The following is a 27,025-nucleotide window of genomic DNA, read 5'->3' on the forward strand; positions in this document are numbered from 1 at the left end:
CCAACAAGACTAAGCCTCCTTACTTTGCCCAAGTTTCAATCAATCTATACATATTACAGATTGGATTACTTACCCAGAACTCCACTAGAGGTGTTTTAGATTGTGATTTAACATTCCCTATTGTTAACAAACTTTGCTACCCTGTACTTTTTGAAAATGGACACACTGTTCTATAATTTACTTTTATCTTGTGTTTTGATCCAAAATGGCATCCTAGAATATTGGCAATCCATACATTAAAATGTTATTTGAATCATTAACAAGTTTGTATTTTTTCTAATATTGATTTTTTGAATCTTGAAACATACCTCAAAACTTACCTTGAAACTCACTGCAAAAAGAATTTGAATAATTTTTTTAGCTCATAATAACCAAGTTTCCAATCCAAGTTTTGTTTCCAGCCGAGAGGTACTGAAGGATTGTTGCCCAGCAGCCTTATTTTATAGAGAACAGAAAATTAATTTCTGTAAATTATGGAAGGAAGGATATCAAACATAATCAAAAGCTGATTTGGGTCAATTTAATTGCTGGGTTGCTTTTCAGGTTAGTCCACTTTGTCTGTGTCCCATCTCTATTCACCCTTGTCTGCTTCCAGTCAAAACTGAAACAGATAGCTAAATACTTCAGTACAGTCAACACCTTTCTTAATGCTAGTTACACCTAGAGATCAATGACTGCTTTCAAAATGTTGAGAACTCATGGATAAATCAGCTTAACTTTTCCATTCATTCCCAGGAAGTTACCTTGGGAAAATCTTTGGAGTCATCAATAACAAGCATTATGCAAAACACTCAGAGATTCTTGCCTTGCTACTTGGTCAGTATATACTGAAAAAATCCCAGACACCACTAGTGAATTAATTTCTCTTTACATACATCAGTTTTTAAATGTTGTTCAGGTTTTTTTCCATTTATTTGCATAATTATCATAGTTAGTGGTAAAATCTTTGTTAACCAATAAGTATTTCAATAAAAAGAGGTAGCATTTTAGTTTACACTTTAATGAACTGGTATGATAAATTACATGTTCCAGTAATTAAATAAATTTTCCTTTTACAGACTTAATATAACTTCATCAATATTTGATTTGTGGCAATCGTGAAGACAAATATCACCACCACAGGTTAAAAATATTTCTTGCACAACATTTCACACTTCTAGTTAGCTGGCGTTTGGCTGGCATATAATTTATTTTCTTCTTAGTCACTGGTTCAGTGCTGTGTTTGAATCCAGCATGAGAGTGATGTTGGTAGCACACTGATGTTTTAGCTGCTGCTGAGCAGTGCTTACCCTTAGCCAAGGGCCTTCGGTGTTCATTCCCATCAGCGAACACGTGCACAGGACACTGGGAGGGAGCATGGCCGGGACAGCTGACCTGAAGAGGCCAAAGGGATGCTCCACACCACAGAACATCGTGTCCAGGATGTCAACTGCAGGGAGCTGGCCAGGAGGGGCTGACTGCTGCTGGGGGCTGGGCATTGGTCAGCAGCTGGTAAGCAATTGTATTGTGTGTCACTTGCTTCTCTTGGCTTTTATTCACCTCTCCCGTTTTTATCATGATGATTATTAGTAGTAGGAGTAGTAGGAGTAGTAGTAGCAGCAGCAGTACTTGTAGTAGTAGTTGTAGTGTAATAATATTTTATTTTGTTACAATTATTAAGCTGTTCTTATGTCCTAACATGAGTTTACTTTTCTTTTATTCTGATTTTCCTCCCCACCAGGGGAATGGTTATCAAGGAGTGAGCAAGCAGCTGTGCAATAATTAGTTGTCCACTGGGGTTAGACCATCGTGCCAGCTAATCATTATTTTTGAATCTTACCTGCTAAATTCTTCAAACTTTTTTTACTAGTTAGATAAAAATTACAGCCATTTCAAGAGAAATAGTTTGTTTGTTTGGGTTTTTTTTCCGTTTAGGCAGTTTACATACTGTGTTTTAGCTCTCTCTTTTTGCCGCAAATCTTACACGTCCTCCTTCCCACGCCTCTGCCGACGCGCAGATGCTCTCTCCTTGAGGCTGGAGTCAGGGCATGCCGGGCAGAGGGATATTGGCTGAGGAAATCACTCCCTCTGCTGGATATTCGAGCTTCTTGCTCTGATTGCAATCTCAATCCAGCGTTTATCAAACGGATCTCAGCTGAAGGTTTACATTTCCCTATGTGTTGGTGGCCTGCTGAAACCACATCCAGTAGACCTCTCCTAGGTATTCCTGTAACCAGCAAAAGATACCGTCTACATGTTTCTGTTCGGCTCAGAAGTTAACAGAGAGAGAGAAGTCTAATGGAAAGATAGACTTTGAAAGGTGTACTTTGTAGATAAACAAAAGAAAAAAGCACTGACAAATTAAAAGAAGAAATAAAAATTGAATGCAAATAAAATAGTAGGTAAAAACCAGAAAAAAATAATATTAGCACCTTGCCAAAATAAGAGATATATGTGCAAATGGAACAAGTGTTTTAAAACAGATATTACAGAAAACACACAGAACCTAAGCAGGTATCAGAAGTGCCTAAAAATGCAGTTAGGTGAAACATGAAAAATTTAAAAAAAACCCAAACACACATACCTACACTGGACAGCAGACTTCCAGAACTTAGGGGTGCCTACAAGAAAGCAGGAGAGGGACTTTTTAAATGGCAAGTAGTGCTAGGACAAGGGCTAATGGCTTTAAAATGAAAAGAGACTAGGTTTAGGAATTTAGGCTATTAGGAAGAAATTATCTTCTGTGAGGGTGGTGAGACACTGGAACCAGTCACCCAGAGAAGTTGTGCATGTCCCATCCCTGGAAGTGCTCAGAACAGGGTTGGAAGATCTCTGATCCATGGTGGAACTAAATGGTCATTGTGGACCCCTCCAGCCCAAGCCATTCTGTGATTCTGTGGCTACCCCAAGCAAGTGCTTTTTGCAAGGCAAGGTGAGAAATGCATGTATCCTGTGCAGCACAGGATCCCAACACTGCAGGAACATCAAGGCTGTACTGCTGCCAGTCTTTGACACTTCAGCTTCTGGGGAGCATTTGAATAGCTGAAAATTCAATTTTCCGGACGTTTGTATTTCAAGATATTAATGTTAAAAATATGCCAAATCATACGTCTGATTTCCCAGCTTTGAAGATGTGTGAACATGGTTATGGACATGAGTCAGTAATATCTATCTGATGCAGAAATAGCGTATTTAGCTCTTTTGGTCAGTGACGTGATATTTGAAGGCCTCAGCACAGATGGGTTGCTTCAGGAGGTGCCTATGTCTCAGGATCATTCAGAAGCATCCAGAGCAGTGTCAGCAGTGTGCTGCCCACACACAATGACTACTCAGAAAGAGAAAACTTTAGAGCAAGCATGTGCCTAGGAGGGAGAACTCCAGTCCACATTTTTTTCCAGCTGTTCTCCTGGAGTACTACAAACACTAATACACTCACCCTGCAAACTTTACAAAGGTAGAGAAAGTGATTCTTTGACACATCAATGGTTTCAAATTGAAAGAGAGTAGGTTTAGATTAGACATTACAAAAAAAAATATTTGCTGTGAGGATGGTGAGACACTGACACAGGTTGCTCAGAAGATAAGTGGCTGCCCCAGCCCTAGAAGTGTTTAAGGTCTGCTTGGATGGTGCTCTGAGAAACCTGGGCTGGGAAAATGTATCCCTGCTTATTGTATTTGTGGGGTACCCTCGTGGCAGGAAGGAATAGTGAATCTGACTCCATGTTCTCATAAGGCTAATTTATTATTTTATTATACTATATTATATTAAAGAATACCATACTAAACTATACTAAAAAATACAGAAAGGATACTTACAGAAGGCTAAAGAGATAAAATAAAATAAATAAAATAAAATAAAATAAAATAAAATAAAATAAAATAAAATAAAATAAAATAAAATAAAATAAAATAAAATAAAATAAAATAAAATAAAATAAAATAAAATAAAATAAAATAAAATAAAATAAAATAAAATAAAATAAAATAAAATAAAATAAAATAAAATAATAAAATCTCATGACTCTCTCCAGAGCCCCGACACAGCTTGGCAAGCTGATTGGTCAATAAGTCAAAACAACTCAAAAAAAACCAATGAAATGTTGGTAAACAATCTCCAAACACATTCCAAAGCAGCAAAACATAGGAGAAGCTATTAGATAATTATTGTTTTCCTTTTTCTCTGATGCTTCTCAGCTTCCCAGAAGAAAAATCCTGGGCAAAGGGATTTTTCAGAAAATATGTATGTGACACCTGCCCACAGCAGGAGGCTTGGAATTAGATGATCTCTGAGGTCAGTTCCAGACCATCTTGTGATTCTCTGATTCTTTATTGTGAGGGTGACAGAGTAGCGGAACAGATTGCTTAGGTAGGCCATGGAATCTCTCCCCCCAGAAATATTCAAAATTTGACTCGATGCAATACTATGCAGCATGCTTAATAGGGGATTAGACTGGATGACATCCAGAAATCCCTTCTAACCCCAGCCATTCTGCAACTTTGTGATTCTGTGAACAGACTCAGTTTTCCACCTATTATTTGTAGTGGGTATTTGTGAACTCATATTTCTGGGGGCATTTTATGTGTCTAACACAACAGACTCATAGAATCTAACATAACAAAATCATAGAGTCTTACATAACAGACTCATAGAATCATATGTTCTTGTGGACCCACTTCCCAATCTTGTCCTTGCCCCTCTGACTTTCCGTCATTCAGGTGTGTCAGTCACACCACTCAGCTTGGTGTCATCTGCAAATTTGCTGAGGGTGCACTTAGTCTCTCTGTCCTGGTCCCAGTATGGACACCTAGGGGACACCAGTCACTACTGATCTCTGTACAGACAGTGAACCCCTGACCCCCACCTTGTGAATGCAACCATCCAGCCAACTCCTCAGCCACTGTTCATCCATGAGACCCAGCTTGGAGAGAAGGATGTTGTGGGGTACCCTGCCAAAGGCTTTACAGAAGCCCGGATAAATGACATCTGTAGCTCTTCTCTTGTCTTCTGAGTCACTCTATCATAGAAAGCCAGAGTTTTTTCCCAGTAGAAAATATAGATTTGAAAGTCAACACTTTTTTTTTAATAAGGAGCATGTCTCTGTTATTAAAACTTGAGAAATACAGTAATTAGTTAGGGATGCTAGTGTCTGGATTTTTGTTTTGTACCAAAGTTAATTTTTTTGGAGCAGTTCCTATATTTCAAAGTTCAACCATTTTTTTTTTATCTATAAAACACATACAAAATATTTTATATGCCAAAATGTTAGAACATGCTACCAGATAAGCAGATTTTATGAATCATTTTAGTTTTCATTTTTCCTTCATTTCCTTCTTCTCATTTTCCTTTGCCTTTTCCTTCTTTTCTATTTTTTTATCCTTTCAATTAATTAATCTATTTATTTTATGGTAATTATGATAATTAAGCCAAGTTTCAAACATATGAGGAAAGACAGGAAAAAGTTTCTTGAAGTTCAGTCTGCTATACCTTTCCTGTCCCATATATTTTAAGATTCTTCTGATACGTGTCAAATACTCATCACCTATCCGCTCACTATAAATCCTGATAATTTGCTCATATTTGCAAAGTCTTGTGTATAAAATGTTGTGATTAACTACTATGTATTTTGGGCTCATTCAGCAGTATCTGTGTCCTGAGACATGACAGGAGAGCATATTTATCACAGTATGAAATATATGATGCATACAGCCAACTCTACTGGACTAAGGAGGCAGCTTAACTTCAGGTTCCCTAGTCTATTTTAAGTCTGGATTTGGCAAAGCAAGCAGCAGTCAGGGGAGTGAAAGCAGATGGAAATAAAACTTAACTGCAGACAACTGTTGTCTTATAGAAGAACATTTTCATTATCTTCCCTGGAATGACTTTTATCTGCAGATTTTCCCCTCACTATTAGTAACAGATATTTTTTCTGTGCCTTGTTAAAAATTTTGACACTAAGCAAAGTTCATTGTCTCAGCTTAATAAGTTTCATGATAAAATTAATGGGCATGTTTTTAATATGTACACAAAAGAGGGAAATTACCTGTGATACTAAACTGCATTAGAAGTCCTATATGATCTCTGTAATTGCTGGAATTTTCTCTGGGTATAAGAAACCCGGGAAAGAGTTCCTATTGGTCCTAATGGACATACCTGGTCATATACAACCTATGTTTCAAAACAGCAAGTCTTCCTACATTACTGATCTAAAGGTGGATTTTTGACACCTTCTTTCAGAAATGATGCAACAGTGAGGAGGACAATGTCCCTGTGTTCTCACTTCTGATGAGAAGGCAGACAGGGAAGACACTTGGCTTTTGGGGACTGACATAAGGGACAGACCCAGGATGGTACAGATCAAGTACCTAGGCTTTTGTGAACTGCGTGGTTTTTCCGTCATCAGGTCAGAGCAAGCTCCCAAGCATTTCTGAATGCAAGCATTGGTTTTGAAAAACAAGATGGAAACAGCAGGTCTCTCCCCATAAAAGGCCACACAAACACTTGCAAAGACTGGGGAGATGGGAAGACAGTACAGACTGGTTGCAGATGCTGTGAGTCCCCATATGTTCAGAAGCTCTTGCCAGGTTCCTGGCTAGAAAAGCTCTCTTTTCACACACCACAAAGCACTTCCACAGCAGAGTTCCACACAAATTTCCCCAGACTGCTTGCAACACACCCAGATTATGCTGGGAAGACGTTTACAGTGAAGAGCACCTTTGCTAATTCCAGAGCATCCCTGAGGAACAGCTTGGTTTAAGTCATTCCCATCCTCTGCCCAGGAGATGAAACTAAATGGGATCATGTCTCTACTCTTTCCAGGATCTGAGCCCCACCCTGCCTGCCTTCCACATTCCTGGGGTGGAAAGGGAAATCCTGCACTCTCACCCTTGAGCCCCATAACACAGGATCAGGCACAGCCACTGCCAGCAGCAAGATATAGGCTCTGCAGTCTGCTCAAGAGCTCACAGACAGACTGCTCAGGCATGCTCTGCAGGATGTGGTCTGGCCAGCCTGGAGATGGGCTGCCACCAGGCTGAGCTGCCATAACACTTTTCCTGGTGACCAGGCAGCCATAGTGCTTCTGCTGTAGTCCTGCTCACCTCATCAGAGTACAGTGACAGCTCTGCACAAAGACCAGCACAAAGTTTTGCTTCTGTGCAGAAGGAAGAATTGAGTGCAACCATATCAAGATTGTAGTGAACAGCAAAGGCTGGAGAAGAGCTTCAAGATGTCATCACAGAGTGAGGCATGGAGAAGGCCAGGTCTGGGATCATGAGCAATGAGGCATAGGTTGGACCTGAAGGCCTGCCTGTCCTGGCAAAGGAGTTCATGGCCGTACCCCATCCCACCAGATAGGCCCCATCAATTTCAGGCTGCTGCAGAGACCTGAGGGGAAAGGTGTGGACAGCACCCAGAAAAAGAGGAAAAGACTTCACAAGAGGGCATAGCAATACCAGCTGCACTATTTCAATGGGAGACCAAGGCTTTTCCTGAAGTTTTCATGGTTTTATATTCTTTTACAAGTGCCTTCAAATCCTCTTCGGGGCCAGCACATTTTCCAGAACTGACCTGCCCCTGGTTTTACTGGCCTAGTGTTGCCAGAGGTGTGACCTCCTGGAGGTGTTCTGAGGGCCGCTGACCTTCCTTTTTGTGGGACACTTGCCTCCAGCAATGTTGATGAGCTGACACACAAAAATGACTGTCTGGTTTTGTAGAAAGGGCTGCAACTCCCAAACCAAGGTCTCCTCACCCAGCGCCACAGATTTACTCTTTTGCCATTTACATGGCTGTCTTGGTTTGAAAAGACAGGAGTCTGTGAAGGAAGGCAAAAGCCTCCTGTGAAATGGAAAAGGTAAACCCCCTCCTTCCGAATTATCACAATTTCAGAATTAAAAGGGCTCTCAGGCAAAGATATGGGAATGGGAATAACAGTTTTTTACTAGGAAGAAAAAAAACTAAATAACAATGTAATTTAGCACAAGCAAAAAACCACTGGCAGAGTGAGAAAAACCTAACACCCTGAGAAGTCAGGGTGTTGATAGCAGTCCAGCCAAAAGGTGGCTGCTCCTCCTGGAGCGGCGATCTGCAGAAGGGTGTAGATCCCTTCCGAAAATGCGGCGAAGGAGCAGCTGGGCCTTGGTTCCTGATTCCTCTGGGAAATCCAGCGAAGAAGGCTGTCTGTGGTCTCAGAAATGCTTGTTTTATGGTGGCAGGGATGCTTGGCTCCTCCCTCTGGGTGGAGCATCTCCCAATGGGATGATGTAACTAATCTTACCAGCCACAGTGAGTAATTCAATAGCCCATTAGCAGGAGATTATCTTCCTGGCAGTGTCATTGTTCTTGAAAGAGATAAGAAAAACTGCCTAACCCCCAACAGATGGCAAAAATAGAATACATGCTTATTTTACAAGCCAGGACAATGGCCAAAGCCATGTCCACCAGTGGCCCCATACAGCAACTGTTTTAGCCAGGGCAGCAGGGCTGCAAGGATCTCTGAGCAGTTCTAGAAAATGCCTGCTAGACATCAGGCTGAAAGACACCCATGTAAGTCCTGGGCTCTTGCCCCACAGCACCTGGTGATCCTGGTGGCTGACAGCTGATGGATCTGAGGGTGCTGTTGAGCCATCTCCAAAAATTGACTCAATTGAGTAAATGTTACTGTTTACAGACTGCCTGAAAAGGGGGAAGCTCTGTTTTCCTCATTGTCCACCACACACTGGATCCCACGCAGGACTGGTGAACCAGGGAGTAACATAAGCAAGATCCTATTGAGCAAGATTCTATTGAGCAGATGGGCAGCTCCAGTCGGTTTCCACAACCATGTTTGCCTCTCGCAACAAGCCAGAGAAACCTGAGGACAAGGAGCTGCTCCCCTTGGCCAGCACCACAACAGCAGTCATGCACTGCAGAATGGCAAAGACCACCTTAATTCACTGCTTCACAGAGGGGAGGAAGAAAAGCCTAGGCCCCTCGGGAAGGATACTTATCTAATTCCCCATGACCCAAGCACTTCCCAAGCACGCTCTATACAGACATCTCCAAGCTCCATCTATGGGACCTAATAATTCCTTTTGGGAAGCTCAAAAACAAAGGCACAGTTTACACGGAAAATGCCCTGGATTCAGCAGAAATCCATATCATACTTTCAGAGATTTGCAGATTTTACAGATTTGGAAACTGATGCCCAAAAAAGGCATTCTCTGATTTTCTTTTCCCAGTTGTCCTTAAAAACTGAAATACTTAGGCAAATAAGAACAGTCACTTTTTAGGCATCTCAGATACACTTCAATGGAATATTCACCTGCCAGTAAATAAACTCTTAGAGTCATATGAGATGCCCTCAGGTACAAAACCTGGCTTCTGAGTGCTGTTTTAGAGGACCATGTCATATCTGTCAACATCAAAAACAAGAGAGAATTTTAAGTACCACTGAAGACATATGTGTGGGTATCTCAATCAGGCCTTGTATTAAAATTGAAAAAGAGACTCAGAATACCAGCTCCTAAGCAGCCCCTAAATTGTCTGCAGTTTATAATGCCCATAATATAAATGACAACATTTTTAAATATTTAAGCCTAATGTCTTGCTCAGAGACTGTGGGGACATAGCTTTTTCTTTAAGCATTTGTCCTATGGCTTAAGCCTGAAGTGAGAGTGTGCCTAATCATGTCAAAGGGAATAAAATCAACTGCAGTGTGAGTTTGTGCTCACCTGGAATTCAGAGTCATGGCTTCATGGTTGGCTGCTCTTGGATGTATGCTTTGGAAGCATCCTTCTCAGTGCTGGAACAGAGAACGTTTTGAGGAATCTCATTCTGCAATGACTCTGCAAGAAGCATAGGTAAAGCAGAGAGCTTTTTTTCAGCCCATCAGTACTTAGTTTTTGCTATTGAAATGGTTACTTTAAGAGGCCTGTTTGTTGGGATAAACCAGAGCTTACATTCAAGAATTGGAGAAGGACTTCCATAGCAAAAGCAGTGAGGAAACAATTTATGTAGGATCTGGTAAGAGATAAATAACTAAAGTGAAAACACTATTTACTGTAGCATCATATTATTACACATTTTAGATAACTTTATTATAAGAATTTTGGATCTCTATGAGATCTGTCAGGAGAATTCCTAGGTATAATTTCTCAGTAATAATGAAAATAATATGCATAGTCAGGGATGAGTGTAGGAGGTTCCTTCAACTACAACAAAAGAGTATTTGAACACTGTCTCATGTTAGAAAGCTTCAAAGATCTCCATTTTGATTTTGTTGTGCCATCAAACTGCAAATAGCAAGTGCAACATAGGATTTGTTAGACCACAATTTTCAATTCAGAAACTGAAACAGAAATAATTTTCAAAAAAGCAAAGCTAGAAATTATTTCAAAATTTTTCATGTCCTCAACTAAAATTGGTATCTGAATGAGGATATTGTCTTCTGAGTGTAAGACAAGTAAGTTTTTCATAATTACATAACTGAATTTGGAATACAGACATCAGCAAGCTAATTCCAGAGTAATTTAGAGATTAATTCATGGCTCTTTGATTTATTATGTACCAAGATTTTTATCTGCTAAGTTCCAGCATGTTCACAGAATAGAGTTCAGAATATCATTAAAATTAAATAAAAAATAATTTAATACAACATTAAAATATGTGGAAATCATTATTTCTACAAAAAATACTTTGTTCACAGTATATATCCACTCAAACAGGTCATATGAAATTAATATTTTGATCTGTTCTCAAGGCTAATGTGATTCTTTAAGCTGGAGTGTCTTCTAAAATCAAAAACAGGTTACATTTTTTTCTTCAGCAGTCAGCCAGATTAATAATTTTCTCTATTTACTCTCTATTTAATATTTGTAAGGAATAAGGTTAAAGACATTAGGAATACATAAAAGACAAACACTACTTAAAAGCTAAACTCAAAGCAATTTTCAGTTTAACAGGATAGTAACCAGGCAAGAAGCTGGAAAAAACCCAGCCATGTGCACTCACAGCTCACAAAGCCACACGTGTGCTGGGCTGCATCCAGAGCAGGGTGGGCAGCAGGGCCAGGGAGGGGATTCTGCCCCTCTGCTCTGCTCTGCTCAGACCCCACCTGCAGGGCTGCAGCAGCTCTGGGGTCACAGCACAGGAAATATATTCTGTTGGAATGAGTTCAGACCCAAGATGATTGGACTTCTGGAGTACCTCAGCTATAAAGAAAGGCTGAGAGAGTTGGGGCTGTTCAGGCTGAAGAAGTCTCAGTCTCTCTCCAGAGAGACTTCATAGCATCTCACAGTGCCTAAAGTGGGCAGCCTACAAGAGAGGCTGGAGAGGGACGTTTTACAAGAACAAGTAGCAATCAGACAAGGGTAACAGTTTTAAACTGAAAGAGGGCAGGTTTAGATTAGGTGTTAGGCAGATATTCTTCACAGTGAATTTTGTCAGACACAGAGACAGGTTTCCCAGACACTTTGTGGATGCCCCACCCTTGGGAGTGTTTGAGGCCAGGATGGATGGGGCTTTGAACTACTTGGGCTCATGGGAGATGTCCCTGCCCATGGCAGGACAGTTCAGAACCAGATGATTTCTTAGGCCTTTTTCAATTCAAACCATTCTATAGTTAATTTCTTTATATCTCAGCCTAAGAACAAGCCTGGTACATGTAGGTATTAGGATTAATGACTGAAGGAAATTTTCAATCTTTTCTACCCATTCCTATTGAAAAGTTAAATGGATAATTCTAGTGGAAAAAATGCATTTCAAACTGCTTCATATAATACTGCAATAAAAATATATTTAGCAAGATGTAATTTAGACAATGGTAAAACAGAGGATGATGCTGCTGCAGTGTTATGAAAGATTAAACTTCGCCAAATGGAAATTACTGTGCAGAGCTCTTCAGAATGTCTGAATGACAGCAACATTGAAAAAAAAACTGAATTCCTTTATATCCCTCTGAAGGGAAGATACTTTTACACTACTTAGGAAATATTGTCTTTATATACATACTGAGCACTAACAAGGCAGTGTCCCTCATGGGAAAGGAAATCAGGACTAAGAACAGAGACAGAGTCATGAGGTAACAAATTACCAAGGATAATCTTCTTTTCACAAAAAGTGTAAAATAAAAAAGTGCCACCACCAACTTTGGAAAACTTATTTGGTGTTTTTTTCTCCAATATTTTTCTTAGGAAGATTTTCCAATTATCTCCCTGGTAGCACAACTACAACTTTTCAACCACTAAATCTCTTATTGGTCAATTAATTTTGGGTGGGTGTTTGGTTTTTTGGGTTTTTTTTGGTATGGATTTCCTAAGTTATACAAGGCTGCAATAATATTTTATTTCCTCAGTGATGACCTATCAAGAAAAACTTTTCACAGCATTTCTTTTGCTGAACTGAGTAAGCAAAGCCATTTCTGTTTTCCCATAAGGCAGGTTCTGTCCATTTTTTATCACCTTATTATTTTTCTTTGTGCCTGTTGTAGCCCAAATTAACTTAAAAAAATTATTATTATCACTATCCATGTTATTTCCAATTATGAATTATCAGAGCATTGATATTCACCTGCATGTACTGGAAATACATCCACAGTCCAGGGCAGAATTAGTTTTTTCAGAGCCACATCACACAGTCAATGCATGGGCATCCTGTGATCAATTAATATACTCTATTACTCAACCTCTTTATTTCTTCCAATTGATGAGTCACCACCTGATAGCAGAAATTCTTGCCAGCAATCTCAAAGTGCAGAAACTTATATATTATTTACTTGAATCTCATTCATTTTCCAATTCTGTGACAGCCAAGGTTATAAAGTTATATCCTTTGCAAGTTCTAATCCAGCTTCAGTTAGTTGCTATTCCACATTCCCAAAAAAGATGTCATTTGCTAATCAGTATTTTTTGATTCCTTTCTGTTCTTTTCTATTTGTTGAAAGTCTGCTGAAAATACTGCTTCAAGTAACAATCCATTTCATTCTAATATTATTTCTGAAAGTATTATCCTTGCTGGGATATAAATTCTTGGGTTTTTAAAGAAATTCAACTTCAATTTCAGGTATCTTCCCCAAATTTCTAAGCAGTTCAGATTGGCTGAATTTCTCTAGCTTATGCAAGCTCACCTTACAAGTCAAGCACTTAAGTTGAAAACATACTTTTGTTTTTCTTTACTAAAAACTAAACTGAACCAACTTAATCAAAAGCCCCAGTGAAAATTTACAATGATTGGCTTAATGGTATTATTTACACAAACTAAATACCACATAGTACAAAACCCCCTTCAAAGGGTTGTTAGTGCAATTTTATGTCTGTTTAGTGAAAAACATACAGAACTCAAGTTCTTCCTTGAAGATCCCAGACATTCCCTTTCTGATGTAAGCTCCACAATTCTTTTGGCATAGATGTTTTTCTATATCCTGTATATTCCCACAGAACACAAATTCTTTGAAACCATGCCACCATGGAGAAAAAAAAAAAAAACAAACAAAAAAACAAACAAAACAAAACAAAAAAAAACAAACAGTGCTTTTACTTTCAGATGGATAACTAGTATGTTCTCTCAGGTAAAAGGAAATGTGGGATAAACCTCTTTTCTGTATAAGCAGTTTCCCTTCTAGGAACTATCAACACCCAATAAGCAATCAAGTTCACTTTATATATAGTGAGTTACTATATTTACAGTATATGGTTTTTTATGTTTTCTTTGTCCTCTCTCAAGATAGCAGGATTCCTTGACCACCAGGATTGTGAAGCACAGAAAGGATCCCTACATTTAACATAGCTCTGGGTTCCATTCCAGGGAATAAGCAAGCACAAATTAAAAAAACTATGTTAAGAATTACTTTATTAGATCTAGTTCTATGTGACTTGAAAAATGTTTTCCCTTGCTATAATCCAGCCTATTATCACAATTTTAGATGGATTTGATTATTTTTCAAAAGGAAGTAAAAGCAAAGCAAAGCAAATGTTTTGTTAATTGATGGACATTCTGTATAGACTTTACATTTATTATAGGAGCATGACAAGATTTACAAATCAAATATAAACCATTATGTTCAAGTAAAAGACTATGCAATGTAATTTTCTTACAATTTACCTTGTAATAGGAAAAGCTTTTCAACAGTGCTGAACTGAAAGTCAGGCTGTACTCTCAATAGGATAAAACTACAAAAAAATACTATCTCCATACAGTAAAAATGTTATGCTTGATGTCTATTGTAATGCCTATTGTTAACAAAATTTATCCAATAGTTAATCCAATAATGAAGGATGAAAGACGCCTTCAATGAGGGTTGCTCATTGGGCTTCTCCTAAAACAATGCTGTTCAAACATGCAAGCTGCTTAGAAGAGAAAAGAAAAAGAGGGGAGGGGAGGTGGGGGACAAAAACCAAACCAAACCAGACCAACAACAATAACAAAAAAACAAACAAAACCCCAAACAAAACAAAAGCAAAAAAACCCCAAAACAAACACACACAAAAAAACCAAACCAAACAAACAAACAAAAAACCCAAAAACCAAAAACAAACAAAAAAACCCAGCAGGTAATGGCAAAGAAGATTTTCCTTCTGTGCTCAGTATCAAGTCCCAAAAGTTCCACCCAACTATTTCTATTTCTTCATTTCTTTTCTCCTAATGCTCCCTCTCTGGCCATTTTCCAGAACATGTGACCAAATAATAGATATGCAGGTCTTGGAGATGATCCCACATAATAGAGCAGCCTAACGGGTTGCAGAACCAGGGATTACAGTCTGGGTTGATGCTTTGTGTAGCCACTAGTGCACTACGGAATAGCTGCAGAAAATGTAACTTCTTGTAATGAAGAAGTATTTTGGTAAAGAAAGAAACTCTACAGGAATGACAATTAGGTAATTCCCTCCCCCTAGGCAGTTCTATCAACACAACTGGAATGGAATTGACATGTTCCTGGTGTGATTATTGGAATACATCACCACTTGTTAGAGGTTCTCATAGAGTACCTGTGAGCTGGATACACCCTCCATTGTCATGGACATGAAAACAGAATGTGCCACTGTGTGCGCACCAGTTGCTACAGCCCTGCAGGGTGCTTCAGTGCACAATGACCCACTCCTCAAGCCTTCAATGCAGTCTTCCCAAGACACAAACAGTGCCCCAGAACAGCAAAGACACTCTGTGGTTTCTGACTAACTGTGTTAGTTTGGCACTGATCCTTGAACTCCCACCATAGACTTAAAGGGCAATCCCAGCAAAAGGCATTTCATATACAGCCTGCCTTGGAATTAACTACTGCCTGTCATGAGTCCTAAAGCCACAGCACAATTCATGCTCTCTAGCATTCCACAGTCCAGCTGCCCTGTGATAGACAAACGTTTTCTATAAGATAATAAATACAGTTAACCACACAGTACAGATGATTGGCTCTGGATATAGTCTTGTAGCCAGCAGAAAAGTTTCATTCTTCCTCATTCCATTTGCTGTTCTTGTGATGCAAGCCATATGGTCCCTTTCATCTCTTCACCCCAGAGCCACCTTCATGACTATTTCTTTTTATCTGTAGGATTCCATTAAATTCAAGTAGTCCAACCCTACTACCTACTTAAACTGAAGCAAATGAGATGAAAAAATTAAAATATCTCTCTCCTAATATTTTCTACATTATTTTATGTCAAAAGTTGAGTCCTGAATTGTCTTGAACTCACTATTTTAATCTGTATTTTATTTCTTCCGTTCAGCTATTTCATGTGTTGCTCTATCGCTTTATCAATTAAGTTTACTAAAACTAGCCTTATAAGCCGCAATTCTTTATGACTGATAAATATTGCTTTTTCTAATAGCCATTTCAGTCTAAATTTGAGCATACTGTAGCACACTAAAAATTATTTGAAAATCATAGTCTGTTTCTTCTACATATAGTTACTGTACTGCACATGGCGGAGTCAAACAGAATTTAATTATTGGGAGCATCCTACTTGTGATGTTCTTTACTGGGTCTACCCTAAGAAAGAAAAAGTTGCAATTACCACAACATCTCAAGTTGTAATCTTTGTGCACTTTGTAACCTTTGCAGTGCACTTTGGTCTCCATGACAGTCCAGATCTGATTGTGTCCTACATTATCGAAAACATCTACCTGATAATATAATCTTGTCTTGACTTGAGGGATTGCATATTGAAATATAAGAAAGATCACAGAAATTATATATATACATATAGGAAATGAAAGTTTCAGTTTTCCAAATCACTTCCACAGGCAAAGAAGTGAACAGACTCTAATTTAATTTTCCTCAGCAATCTTCCAGCCTTCCTTGTTCTCATATTGCTTTAATATTGTTCCATTCTCGTGTTTGAAGATTGTCATTGGCATCATCAGCAGACTGTCAGCTACGAGCACGTACCGGCTCCCGGTCAAGCCACAGTGTCACCGCAATGACATTCATTTAATGCTTCCTCCTTTCTCCTGCTCTACATTAGGACAGCTGCTTGAGGACACCCAACCTAGCAGGTGACGGCCGGGGCGCTCGCCGGTCCCTGTCATTTCCCTGGCCTGCCTCTATGAGATTACGATCTCTGGGTTTGGGTTGATTCCTCGGGCCTGAGGGAACGCAGTTTCTTTCCCAGTGCCCATTGAAAAGTTATCGTTCATTCCCTTAACCTTAATTCTCTCCGCCTCTCCTCCCTGGTCACAGCGAGCCGCCGGCGCTGACCCCACCCCGCTCCATCTCTGCCAGTCAGGAGGCGAGAGGACGTGCCAGCCTCTGGGCTCGGCGAGGCGCAGGCTGCCGCGGGCATTGCCCTCATTCCGCGACGGTAGGGCTGGTCCCACCGCCGCCGAGGGTCCCCCGCCGGCCGCAGCAGCCGCCTGGGCGGCCCGGGCTGCCGCCGTGTGCCGCCCGAGGGCAGGGGCCGCGCTGGCGGAGCGCTTTCCGCCGCCGTTTGTCTCGCGTCTCTTCCCGTTCGCGGGAGCAGCTGCTGCTGCTGCGCAACCCCTTCCCCGCCCGCCCGGTCGCTCCAGTGCCGTCGCCTCCTCCTCGCAGCCTCGTACGGCGCGGCCCGGTGAGCTGAGCGGGGCCGGGGCGGCGGGACGCGCCGCAGCCGCCCGTGGGGCCGAGGCGGGCCCGGGCCGGGGGCGCGGGGGGCGCGGGGTGAGCGCGGCGGTGCGGACACCCGCCGGAGCCGGGGGAGCGGCCGGGCTCACCGTGCCCGGGTGAGCCCGGGCCCCGACTGAGGGGCAGCCCCGTGCCTTCCTACCCGGGGTTAACTCGGCGGGGCCGCCGCCCCTCAGCCCCCGGCGCGGCCGGTCGGGCCTGGGCGGGCTCGGGGGTGTCCGGGGCCAGCGGCTGCGGCGGTGCACAGCCTGGTGTCCGTGTGCTGGGACAGCTGCACCCTATTCCTGCTTGTTTCGGTCTTTACTTTGTGCCACAGCTAGTGCCCGTATGCGTAAGAGCATGAAACAGGCAGCTCTGACCTTGGGATCTCTTGGAAGAACGAGATTACACGCCGATCCGTGGTCTTCCAGTGACCCGCCAGGTCTGTTCCCTGTCAAAGGCATTTACACACTCCATTACCCTAGCTGCGCCTGGACGACCTGTTGACTTAGGCAGCATGCTGCAGGGGGTTTAGCAAGTCAATAAGTATGTTGCAAGTAACATTTATTTTTTAACTTCCGTTTATTATTACATGGGTTGGTCTTGGTACAAAAGTATCACACTGGCCACCTTCTGACATTAACTTCCATCATACGGAAGCTGATCACACAACAGCTGAACTGGTAGAAGAGTTCATAGATGAGAAGGAGATGCACAGAAGCAGATGCTGCATCTTTCTTCTTCTCTTCTTTGGCAGCCTGGAGACGGTTCTTTAAATTTTCTTTTCTGTCTCCCGATCTTAAGTGCCATTTTGTTGAGAAATGTTGTTGAAGTAGGTTTTTAAAAGTGTTTCTTTAATCAGAAATACTTTGGAGATCAAAAACTAGCAGGAAGTTTTTAAAGCAAACCCTAATGTCTTCCATGGTGTTCTCTCTGTCTGGTAAAGTATCAGTTTCTCCTTTTCTGGGAGCAGGAACTTGGAGTATGGACTCTTGTTGGCTAGGACAGCTCATTTAGCTTTTTTGTGTCATTCTCCTGCAAAGCTGGCACTCATCTAATTTTTTTTAAGACTGTCAATAACTGTTGCTGAAGTTTCAGTGCCCTAGTTTCTTACTGCGATCTAATTATTATTGTAATTCTCATGGCTGCAATGTTCTGAAGGGGTCATAGGTGATTTTTTAATAAAAGGCATTGATAACCGTTTGTGATGCTACACTTATTTTCTCCTTTTTATGTATTTGTGAATGAAGGGCAAGTTAGTTGAAATTTTAGACTGGATTTCAACAATAATTTAGGGGATTGTATTTAGTTCTTCACTGTGATTATATGAGAATTTTTAATAGGAGTCCTACCTCATGTTTTTTAGCAATCTTTTTGAAAACAAGATGACTAAAATGTAATATATTATACAATTTGGATTTTGAATGAAATTTAGATTAATTAGATAATTTATGTAATCTGTCTAGTCTTCTTAGCTGGTAAAACTTCAGTGTGTTCTGCATCCAGAACTTGCATTCAGCAAGAATAGCTGACCCATTTGAAGGAGTTCACAAAATAGCAGTGGCAGTTGGAGATCAAGAAAGCATTATCTCTGCAGAAAAATAGAAAGATTTATTTAGTTCAAAGACAAGACTGAAGCTAATATCTAATAGTGTTTAAAGTTGTAAAATATTCTGCGCAGAAGAAAAGGAGCAATTTTGTTCTCTGTATTCCCAGCAAATAAGGGAAATTAGAAGAAAATTCCATTTAAGTATTAGGGGAAAAATTAATAATGAAAGCTAAGTAGAAACTATGAAATAGTTTGGGAAGGCTGTAAAATCTTTATCAAAGGTCTCTAAGAGAAGATTAGACCAATGAGTTCCAAGAAAGGGAACTGAGACTGACTTGGAAAGGAAGTCCTAGGACTCTGCTACTAGTTTTAGTGGGACTAAATAATAAAAAAGAGTTTGAAGGTCATCAGACAGTAGCCGTGGAAGAAATAGGCTTTTAAACACTGACACATCTGCATGCTACTTGGGAGGCAAGCATGAGCTCACACAAGGCAACTGACCTGAAAGTAGTACAGCCACAACACATGTGACCTAGTATGAAGATAAAAAGGCCCACTCAGGGCCTGACACTATTGAAAAACTTTTTGTCTTTATGTAGGCACATTTTGCTGAAGAAGAACAAGATGCCTCTTAATAGTCTTCACAAACCCAAGACAAATGAAAATTAGGAAAATATATCCAAAACACTAAGGTTAAACTGCATTTAATAAAAAAAAAGCTTCGAAATACTGTGTTAATATGCATTTATTTGAACTTATGTGCAAAACAAAATAAAAGTGCGTGCCAATGCGATAAATGAGAAACATGATGTGTGTAGAAACCATTGCAATGTGTTAACATGCATCTGTAGAGTTTCCTCTGTCCTTTCTGAGGACTTCAGAAGACACACACATGCAGATTTTTAATACACCTACTAACTTTTTAAATATTCCTATGCCAGAAAAACACTTCAGCCTGTATCATAATATTTTAAAAAAGTATCCACTTGAGTTGGATTTTTCCGTGTAGTTCACTATCAGCACTCTTGGTTACACAAAACACAAAAAAATACAACCATGCTATATGTGTCATTACACATATACTATGCACTCATTTCTCTTATGTAATTTTAAATAAAAGGTATATGCTGAACTAAGAAAAACCTTTCAAAGGGTATAAATAACTAAACAAAATAAATAAATAAATAAAAGACCTTTCATTTTGCACTAAAGCTTGGAAGATGTTATATAGATGAGGAGGATGTTTACATCAGCTCAAATGCCAGTGATCCTTAGAGAGCCTTTGTTTGCATGACTTGAACCTTGTCTTTTAAATATAGCAGGTGCATTTATTCATCAGTCTTTTATCTGATTGTTGAGAGGTCTGTCCCCAAGTGGTTTTTGCCCTGCTCCAGTCATCAGCTTCAAATGAAGCAGCTGTTCAAAAGGTAGCAAGACATTTTCTTGGAACAGAATGTATATAGAGACATAAATATATCATTTGGATAAAAAAAAATACAGCATAAAAAGTGATGCAAGGTATGTATCATCTCATATCAAGAAGGTGTTTGAGTAAGAGGGGATATGGCTGTACCTAAAAATAATGTCTGAGCTGGCTGCATGCAAAATAGCTTTCAGTCCATCCTGGTTGATCTTAGATTTGAGGTTCACACTGAACTGTTGTAAAATTAAATTCATTCTAGAAGCATGTTGTGAATTTGTGAAGAATAAATTAATTAGAACAGCTTTAAAGTGTTTGAGTGATACAAAGAAATTAATAAGTTATAATAATTTTCTCAATACCCTGTGGTGCCCAGTGTTATAACAGCAAAGTGATACAAAGTACTTCTAAATATTATCAGAGAATGAATTTACTTTTTAAAAAAAATCATTCATAGACAGGTTCATTATATGTCACATTCTGAAATGTGTCTGATACAGAAAGTAGCAGCACTGACAAAGGTAGGTTAGTAAAATTAAGTTTTGTTTAAGTAAAAACTGAAGTTCTGCTTAAGTCAAAGTGTTTGAATTGTTCAATTTTTGTCAGGAACAAAACAGGTTACTAGTATAAGTTCCTAGTTTTTATGTGTCTCATCATCTCTTGCATGTCTATCTTAAGATTCATTAATGGACCCTTAATAAAAATTCATTTAAAGTGTGATATTATAAGGAAATATTTAGTGTTTGCCTTAATTTCACTTCTTAAGCTGAGAGTGGATGTGATTGTTAAAAATTGCATGTATACTTGAGCTCGGAGTCTGTTGTATGTACACGTTTCTGCTTGTCATTGTCAAACTATATTTCAGACCTTTATTTTTGTAGAAAAGTAAAAAATACAATGAATGAAGACCTCAGATGTCAATAAAACTTAATTAGTAACCTCTCTGTGTGTTGCATTGTCTTTGATCAAATCAGAAAACAAGGCAGAAAAAGGAAAGGTAGAATAGGGAAAATACAAAAGTCTGTATGTTTCAATAAGGCAAACGGCTCTTCAGACAGCCTTTAGCAAAGACCTCAAAGTTTCTTTGGTTAGTAAAAACTAAAAAAAAAAAAAAGTTAAAATAGTTGCAAAATTAGATGTTTGGACTTGAAACTTTTTACACTGATATTTTAGTTTCATAGTCCAGTATGCCCATCAATGAGTGCTGTGCACTTTAGCACTCGTTGTAGGTCTAACTCTACTATAGGGCTTGAGTTGCCATGTGGATGAAAAAGATTTTTTTTTTCACGTAGCTAGCACAAGTGGGTAAAAACATAAGTACTTCAAAAGAAAAGTTGGAGGATCTTTGGAGAAAACATGACAAAAGGGGAAGATTTTGGAAGCAGCTAGAGAAGACAAGAGAGCCAATCAGGATGCAGCAAGACAAAAAAGAGAAAAATAGAATATTTGTCTTGTCCTTCTGGTGGCTTAATGTAGGTTAATAAAGGTCCTTGAAAAATGTTTGTACCAGTAGTGTTCATCCTTGCACACAAAATAATTTAAAGGAGCAGGCCTCCAGGGGCATGTTGAGAAAAGAATCTCTCATCTATAGTTCTATGTTGGCATTCATTATTGTTATGTGACATTATATGTGTGTATGTTTATTTATTGCTTAAGGTAGGAACTTACTGCTATGGACATATTCCAGAAAAACTGGAGTTCTCTTATTTTTTGTCCAAATATTGGACAAGCTTTTTGTTTGGTTGATTGGTCAGTTTTGTTTTATTTTAATTTGGTTTTAGTTGTTTTGCTATTGTAGCTTTCTAGTTCTTTTTGCAACCTGGAAATTAAACCAACTGTTTCACGTTACTATTTAAAACATCTAGATGGCATGCCGTGCAAGATCAGAGTATGTTTGTAAGTAAAGTATTAGTCTCCTCTAAAGTGATGAGAATATTTATGGACTTCAAGGTCTCAAGAGACAAGTGGTGTTTCAACAGGTGACCAAATTGTATGCTTTGTGGTCTTTACAGGTCAACATACAGAGCTGCAAAATCCCAAGCTGACATAATGAACAAACAAGAGGCTGGTGTTCTCTGTTGCTGGAGATGTAGGAAATACATAGCAAATTCTGTTTTTCTTGCAAAATGTAATGGGAAAAAAGCATCCAAAGTAAGTATAGCTTCTTCTAAGGGAGATTTTAAGTTCTTCTGGTGCCATTTATTTTAAATGAAGGAGAAGTGTTAGATTTAGCCTCACTTTGTAGTTAATCTCTTGTGGAGGTACGTAGTAAAGTAGAGACAGTTCTGTAGAGACTAGTGGAGGAAGTAATTTCAGTGAAGCTGAGTAGGCAGTGATCACCTTCATGTTCTGCCACATGCAGGCTTGTGCTCATGGACATTTGGCTACTAGCCTGTACAGAGCACTACCATTTCTAATATAAAAATGGGGTTTGGTTTTGATGGTTTTAAAGCAGTCTTTTTTGTTTTAATATCTCTTAATGCACAACTCTTTGTGTATAAGGTACATTTCAAAGACTGGTTCTAATTTCCACTGTGGTAGTTAACTGTGTGTAAAATATCCCTACATCAGAAAATTTTGCTCTTCATTTTTTAAATATGGGCCATAGTCTGTGCACAAAAATAGCTCAGAAGATTAGTTTGCCCTGACCAGGTTTATACCCTGCTCAGTAATTTATATTGTGTTTATTAAAATAAACAGAAGGATAATTACACAGAATAAAACCATGACAGAGTATTTTGTAATGGCAGCTACTAATCATAAAGAGCTAGGGTCTTTCCAAATGTGCCAAAAAAGCTTACAGCCTCTTGAATCAATGTTAAAAAGCAAATAGAAAAGAAGGTGGTGATGTTTTCTATTAATGTGTTAGTAATGCAGTAACATTCATTTGCACATTAGAGAGGGGTACAGCCCATAGATGTAGAAACAAAGTTAGTTTTTAAGATCAGGATAGTATTATCAATAAACCCCATTTTAATCTATCTGCTTACAGAGCTTGAAGTTCTGGAATAATTTTTGCACTTTATATTTGAGGTTCTTTTGTGCATGGTTTGAAGTGATTTTTAGGGGGGAATGTGGAAATTCCAACTCCTTCCATGGAAAAAAATATAGTGAAAAGAAAGAGATATCTTTGTCCAAGCTCCCCATGGTGGACCTTTTAGTTGTTAGTGGAGATCCACCCCTCATTGCACACGACTGAAGTAGCTTCTTCTCCATTTATGTAGATAGCAAATAAAAAAGTGTAATTTAACACTGTATCTAAAGAGATTGGGAGGGAAAGACAGTACTATGATGAGAAGACGAATGTTTTCAGTGTGTTTTCACAGATTAATTTTAGACCTTCAGACAAAGACATAGCTGAATAATGAATTTAAAAAATGTGGAACAAATTTTGAAACAAATGTTGAAGTTAAAAACAGTATAAACACTAATAATTAAATGCATATTGAAGTGCAGGTGGTCTTCACAAACAGAACAAAAAGCCAGCATAGACATGATAAATGGATCTATCTGTCTTCTGTCAATACTTGGAGAATTTTAAAAGCTTCTGTCTTCTGTCTATAGCTCCACTTTTAATTTTCAGCAGAATGAAATTTTTATTTCAATGACTTTAATAACATGGGTGTCAACAACTTTCCTTATTCATAAAGGAATATTTTAACAACTGGTTTTAGGACTTTCTCACCCGAGTTTCCTTATAATTTTAGCCGTCTCCGTAACATTAATTTAGTTAGGTGATTGCTTTTATTTTAGTATCAATTAGTGAAATGCTACAGGTTTTTAAATTTTTTTTTCTCTTCACTTGATCACATTATTGCTGTAAAAACTCTAAAGTTGCTAAGATTACCTGATTACTCTTTTAGTTATTCTAAAAAGAATTAGTAAATTAATTCTACTCATTGCATTTGTGCATTGCTGATCACAGGCTTCATGTAAACTATAACTTATATTTTTCTGTCTTTACTGAAAAATTATGCCAGCTGACACTGATTCTGAAATCAATTTCCAGGTATTCTTGGAAGGCCAGCAAATGCATACTTTCTGTTCTTTTAAACAAAACAAAACCACCTCCAGACACCTACATTTCCACAGGAGTTTGCCCAATATTCTTAGATTCAGAAATAGAGAATTACTGACAATATCTACCTGATTTTTAGCTTAAAGAAGCACATCATATTTGAGATTTATTATTTGTTAATGTTTACTGGTTTTGGGGAACTGACTTCTGGCTATATTCGAAGAAAAAAAAAGCTTACATAAATTCTGAGTATCGATGCAATTGTTTTATTAACAGATACCACAACCTTCAGCTGCTGGTCAGAATTCTTACAATGTATGGCACGTGAACTTAGAAGCCATTCCAGAGTGGGTGAAATGTGTCATTGAAAAGGTAGATTTTTTTTTTCTTGCATCTTCATTACTCAGCATGTAAAATAATTAAGGGGGACAAATTTCAAGGACACTATTCTGGAAAGGTCCATGTATGTTAAGAGATCTTATAACTGAGGGAATTCTTCTCAGGAACTTCTATCATTGCTTTTACAGATGTTTTTTCCCTCTCTTAAATGTTGTTTAATTTTTAATTATTTTTTTTTTTTTAATATACACAGAAGTGCTACAAGTGATTCCATTTCCTGCTTTGTAACAGATGAATGTGTTTATGGTTGTCCAGATAACTGTCATGGGCATCTCTGCGTGTTTGTCAATGCTTAACATTATATTTATTACCTGGGCTTTGGGATTTGCTTTGTTTTGATCATCATATCTTGCAGTACTCACATATAGGTTGACAGTGACAACAGGAAGCATGTTTCCCCATAAAAGTGGACTGCACATTTATTAAGAGATGAGTTTTGGGAATATGTGTTTTATACTTAAGTCTTTTATAATTAGTGTGCTCTTTTTTGTATGAATGTAAAGTAGTTACATTTCTGCAAATTCAAAGGTCTGATGACAAGCCAGTGTCAATACTTTGAGTTTTAACTGCCCGTTTGTAAATCACAAAGCATCTCATAAATTTCCTGTTGTACTGACTGCTTCAGTTGGTATTTTGTCAAAGTTGTTTTAGATCTAGAAGTTAATGTTGTGGCATAGATACTAATAAGCAGTAGCACAGATTTTCTTTTATGAATCTTTGATTTTGATAGGTAAATTTTATTTGCATTCCTTAGACTTCAGTGTACAATTTTCCTGTATTTTAAGTAATTTCTGCTCTAAGCATACCCATACTGAAACTGATGCACAAAGACAAAAAAAATTGTTATGACTGTAGAATTAAACATACAGGAATTTAGAAAACCTTCATCTCCCTTCTTTGTATTGCTCTATGTGGTTTTTTTTTTTTTGTTAAACATTAATTAAACTTTTTTATAGTGATCTCTTCTACCTCAATGCATATAAGAGAATAGTTATGTTCAGAAACACTAATCTTGGAGGTGTGTTTGAAAATTACAGCTCATGAATTATGAGTTATAGTATGAGTCACTTTACAGTATCGCCTAACCACGAATCTTTAATAATACGAAGGCAGTTTTTTACAGGTTTTTTTTGCCTCTTAAATTATTTCAGTATAATTGAATTCAATATTGATAGTAGTGTTCTTTTCACTTTTAGCTTTTAAATTGTTCTTTTGCACCTTTAGCTTTTGCATTTGAAAACCTGGAGGATCAAATTGGGGACTGAGGAAATACAAAACCCATAGAATGCTTGACACCTTTGCTTAAGGCTGCAGAGGAGCAATTCTCCTCTGGTGAAAAAGGCAGACAATGCAATTCTCTGTGTACACCTTTGACATCTTTGTGTTCATTATGTCACTTAATATCCTTGGAACTCTTGCCTCATTCGCTTTGTCTCTTCTGGCAAGATCCTGTGTTTTTATGGGTAAGTGCGGGGGGATGCAGGGTGTTAAACAATTCTGACTTCTTTCCAGATCCTCCTGAGCTCTGAATAATTTTGTGATCATGTGTTATTTTCTCCTGTATGACTCCTGAATCAAAGGCTAAATCATTTTGCATAAGCGCAAAGTCTATTTGCAGGCTGTAAAAACCCACTGCTTCCCAGCCGGTTCTTTTTTGCCATCTGTCCCTGTTCTTAACCAATCTCCTTGGATTTCATGTACATATTAGTATAGTTAATCTTCAATAATTACAAATATGTAGCTAGTGATGCTAGTGACCTTTATTGACCTGGATTTTCTGTTACCCATCACTTATCACTTGTTTTGGCTTCTTTTTCTAACAATTTCTATTTTTCCTCTTTATGTAGTCCATCACTAAATCTGTGTACCCTCAGCTCCCTTCAGATCTTGCTGATTTTCCCCCTACCACCTCCTCCACTAGTAGGCTGTTACTTCTTTTACTGAGTCAGTGCTTCCACACTCCGTTGCCAAACTCAAACTAAATCAGTCCCAGGCTCCTTGGTACTACACCTCATCTCCCAGTCTGTGTGCACATGGGTCCTTTTTCTCCATGCCGTGTGTTGCGTGTCCATTTTTTCCAGGCTTTTAGCCTTCCTAATTTTCGTGAATCATTCCGCCTCTCCATATGAAGATTCAGGGTGCTGTTCCATGCCAGAGAGACCCAATCAAGTCACGAGAAAGTGCTTTTCTCTTAATTTTAGTGTCTAGCCCCTGGCATCTGGGAAATGGAGTGTAGGAGATTTAAAGAGTAAATCTCTGAAGAAGCTTAATTCTTCTTTGGGAATGGCCTGTGTACACACTGGTCAGTCTTATAAACTGAGAGCCATTGTGCATCTTTACAGAATTCTCAAGAATTTGAAAGCCTGTGATTATATGTAAGCTATTCTTTTTTCTCCAAGTTAAAGAAACTGTCCAGATTTAGGTGCAATGAAAAACACATCTGTGATATTTTGTGTAATTTTGAGGTTTTAACCCACAAGGCAGGAGTAAGTTTCTCAAATAAGTATTTCCAAAACTTATAGCATTGTGTGTGAAAAATAACCCTTTTTCCACACTAGTTGCTGAGTTTTTTCCTGAAACTGCTAAATTTCTGGTATTTTCTGTAGCTTTCAATA

The 27,025-nt window shown here is 38.7% G+C and overlaps 1 protein-coding gene and 1 long non-coding RNA gene across 6 annotated transcripts in view; one reads left to right on the forward strand and one right to left on the reverse strand.

Annotated features, from left to right (window-relative positions):
• Positions 1 to 1,735: 1,735 nt before the first annotated feature.
• Positions 1,736 to 13,110, reverse strand: LOC135290780 (uncharacterized). Its single transcript, XR_010353591.1, has 5 exons — positions 12,524 to 13,110; positions 9,916 to 9,976; positions 9,688 to 9,801; positions 2,564 to 2,600; positions 1,736 to 2,206 (listed from the first exon to the last, which is right to left on the reverse strand). It is a non-coding gene; the product is annotated as an uncharacterized LOC135290780 (long non-coding RNA).
• A 3,310-nt stretch (positions 13,111 to 16,420) lies between these two features.
• RNF180 (ring finger protein 180) overlaps positions 16,421 to 27,025 on the forward strand; it is a 67,229-nt gene continuing 56,624 nt past the window's right edge. The window contains exons 1-4 of one of the 5 annotated variants that reach the window (XM_064403048.1): positions 16,660 to 16,992; positions 17,362 to 17,466; positions 22,006 to 22,144; positions 24,288 to 24,383. In XM_064403048.1, coding sequence (XP_064259118.1) covers positions 22,043 to 22,144; positions 24,288 to 24,383 — 198 coding nt within the window. In that variant the 5' untranslated portion in view covers positions 16,660 to 16,992; positions 17,362 to 17,466; positions 22,006 to 22,042. Of the gene's footprint in view, positions 16,442 to 16,659; positions 16,993 to 17,033; positions 17,467 to 22,005; positions 22,145 to 24,287; positions 24,384 to 27,025 lie in introns of those variants that run through there. The other 4 variants (XM_064403050.1, XM_064403049.1, XM_064403052.1 and 1 more) reach the window with 4 other exon arrangements.

The sequence above is a fragment of the Passer domesticus genome, chromosome Z, assembly GCF_036417665.1.
Source record: "Passer domesticus isolate bPasDom1 chromosome Z, bPasDom1.hap1, whole genome shotgun sequence".
NCBI classification, from domain to species: domain Eukaryota; kingdom Metazoa; phylum Chordata; class Aves; order Passeriformes; family Passeridae; genus Passer; species Passer domesticus.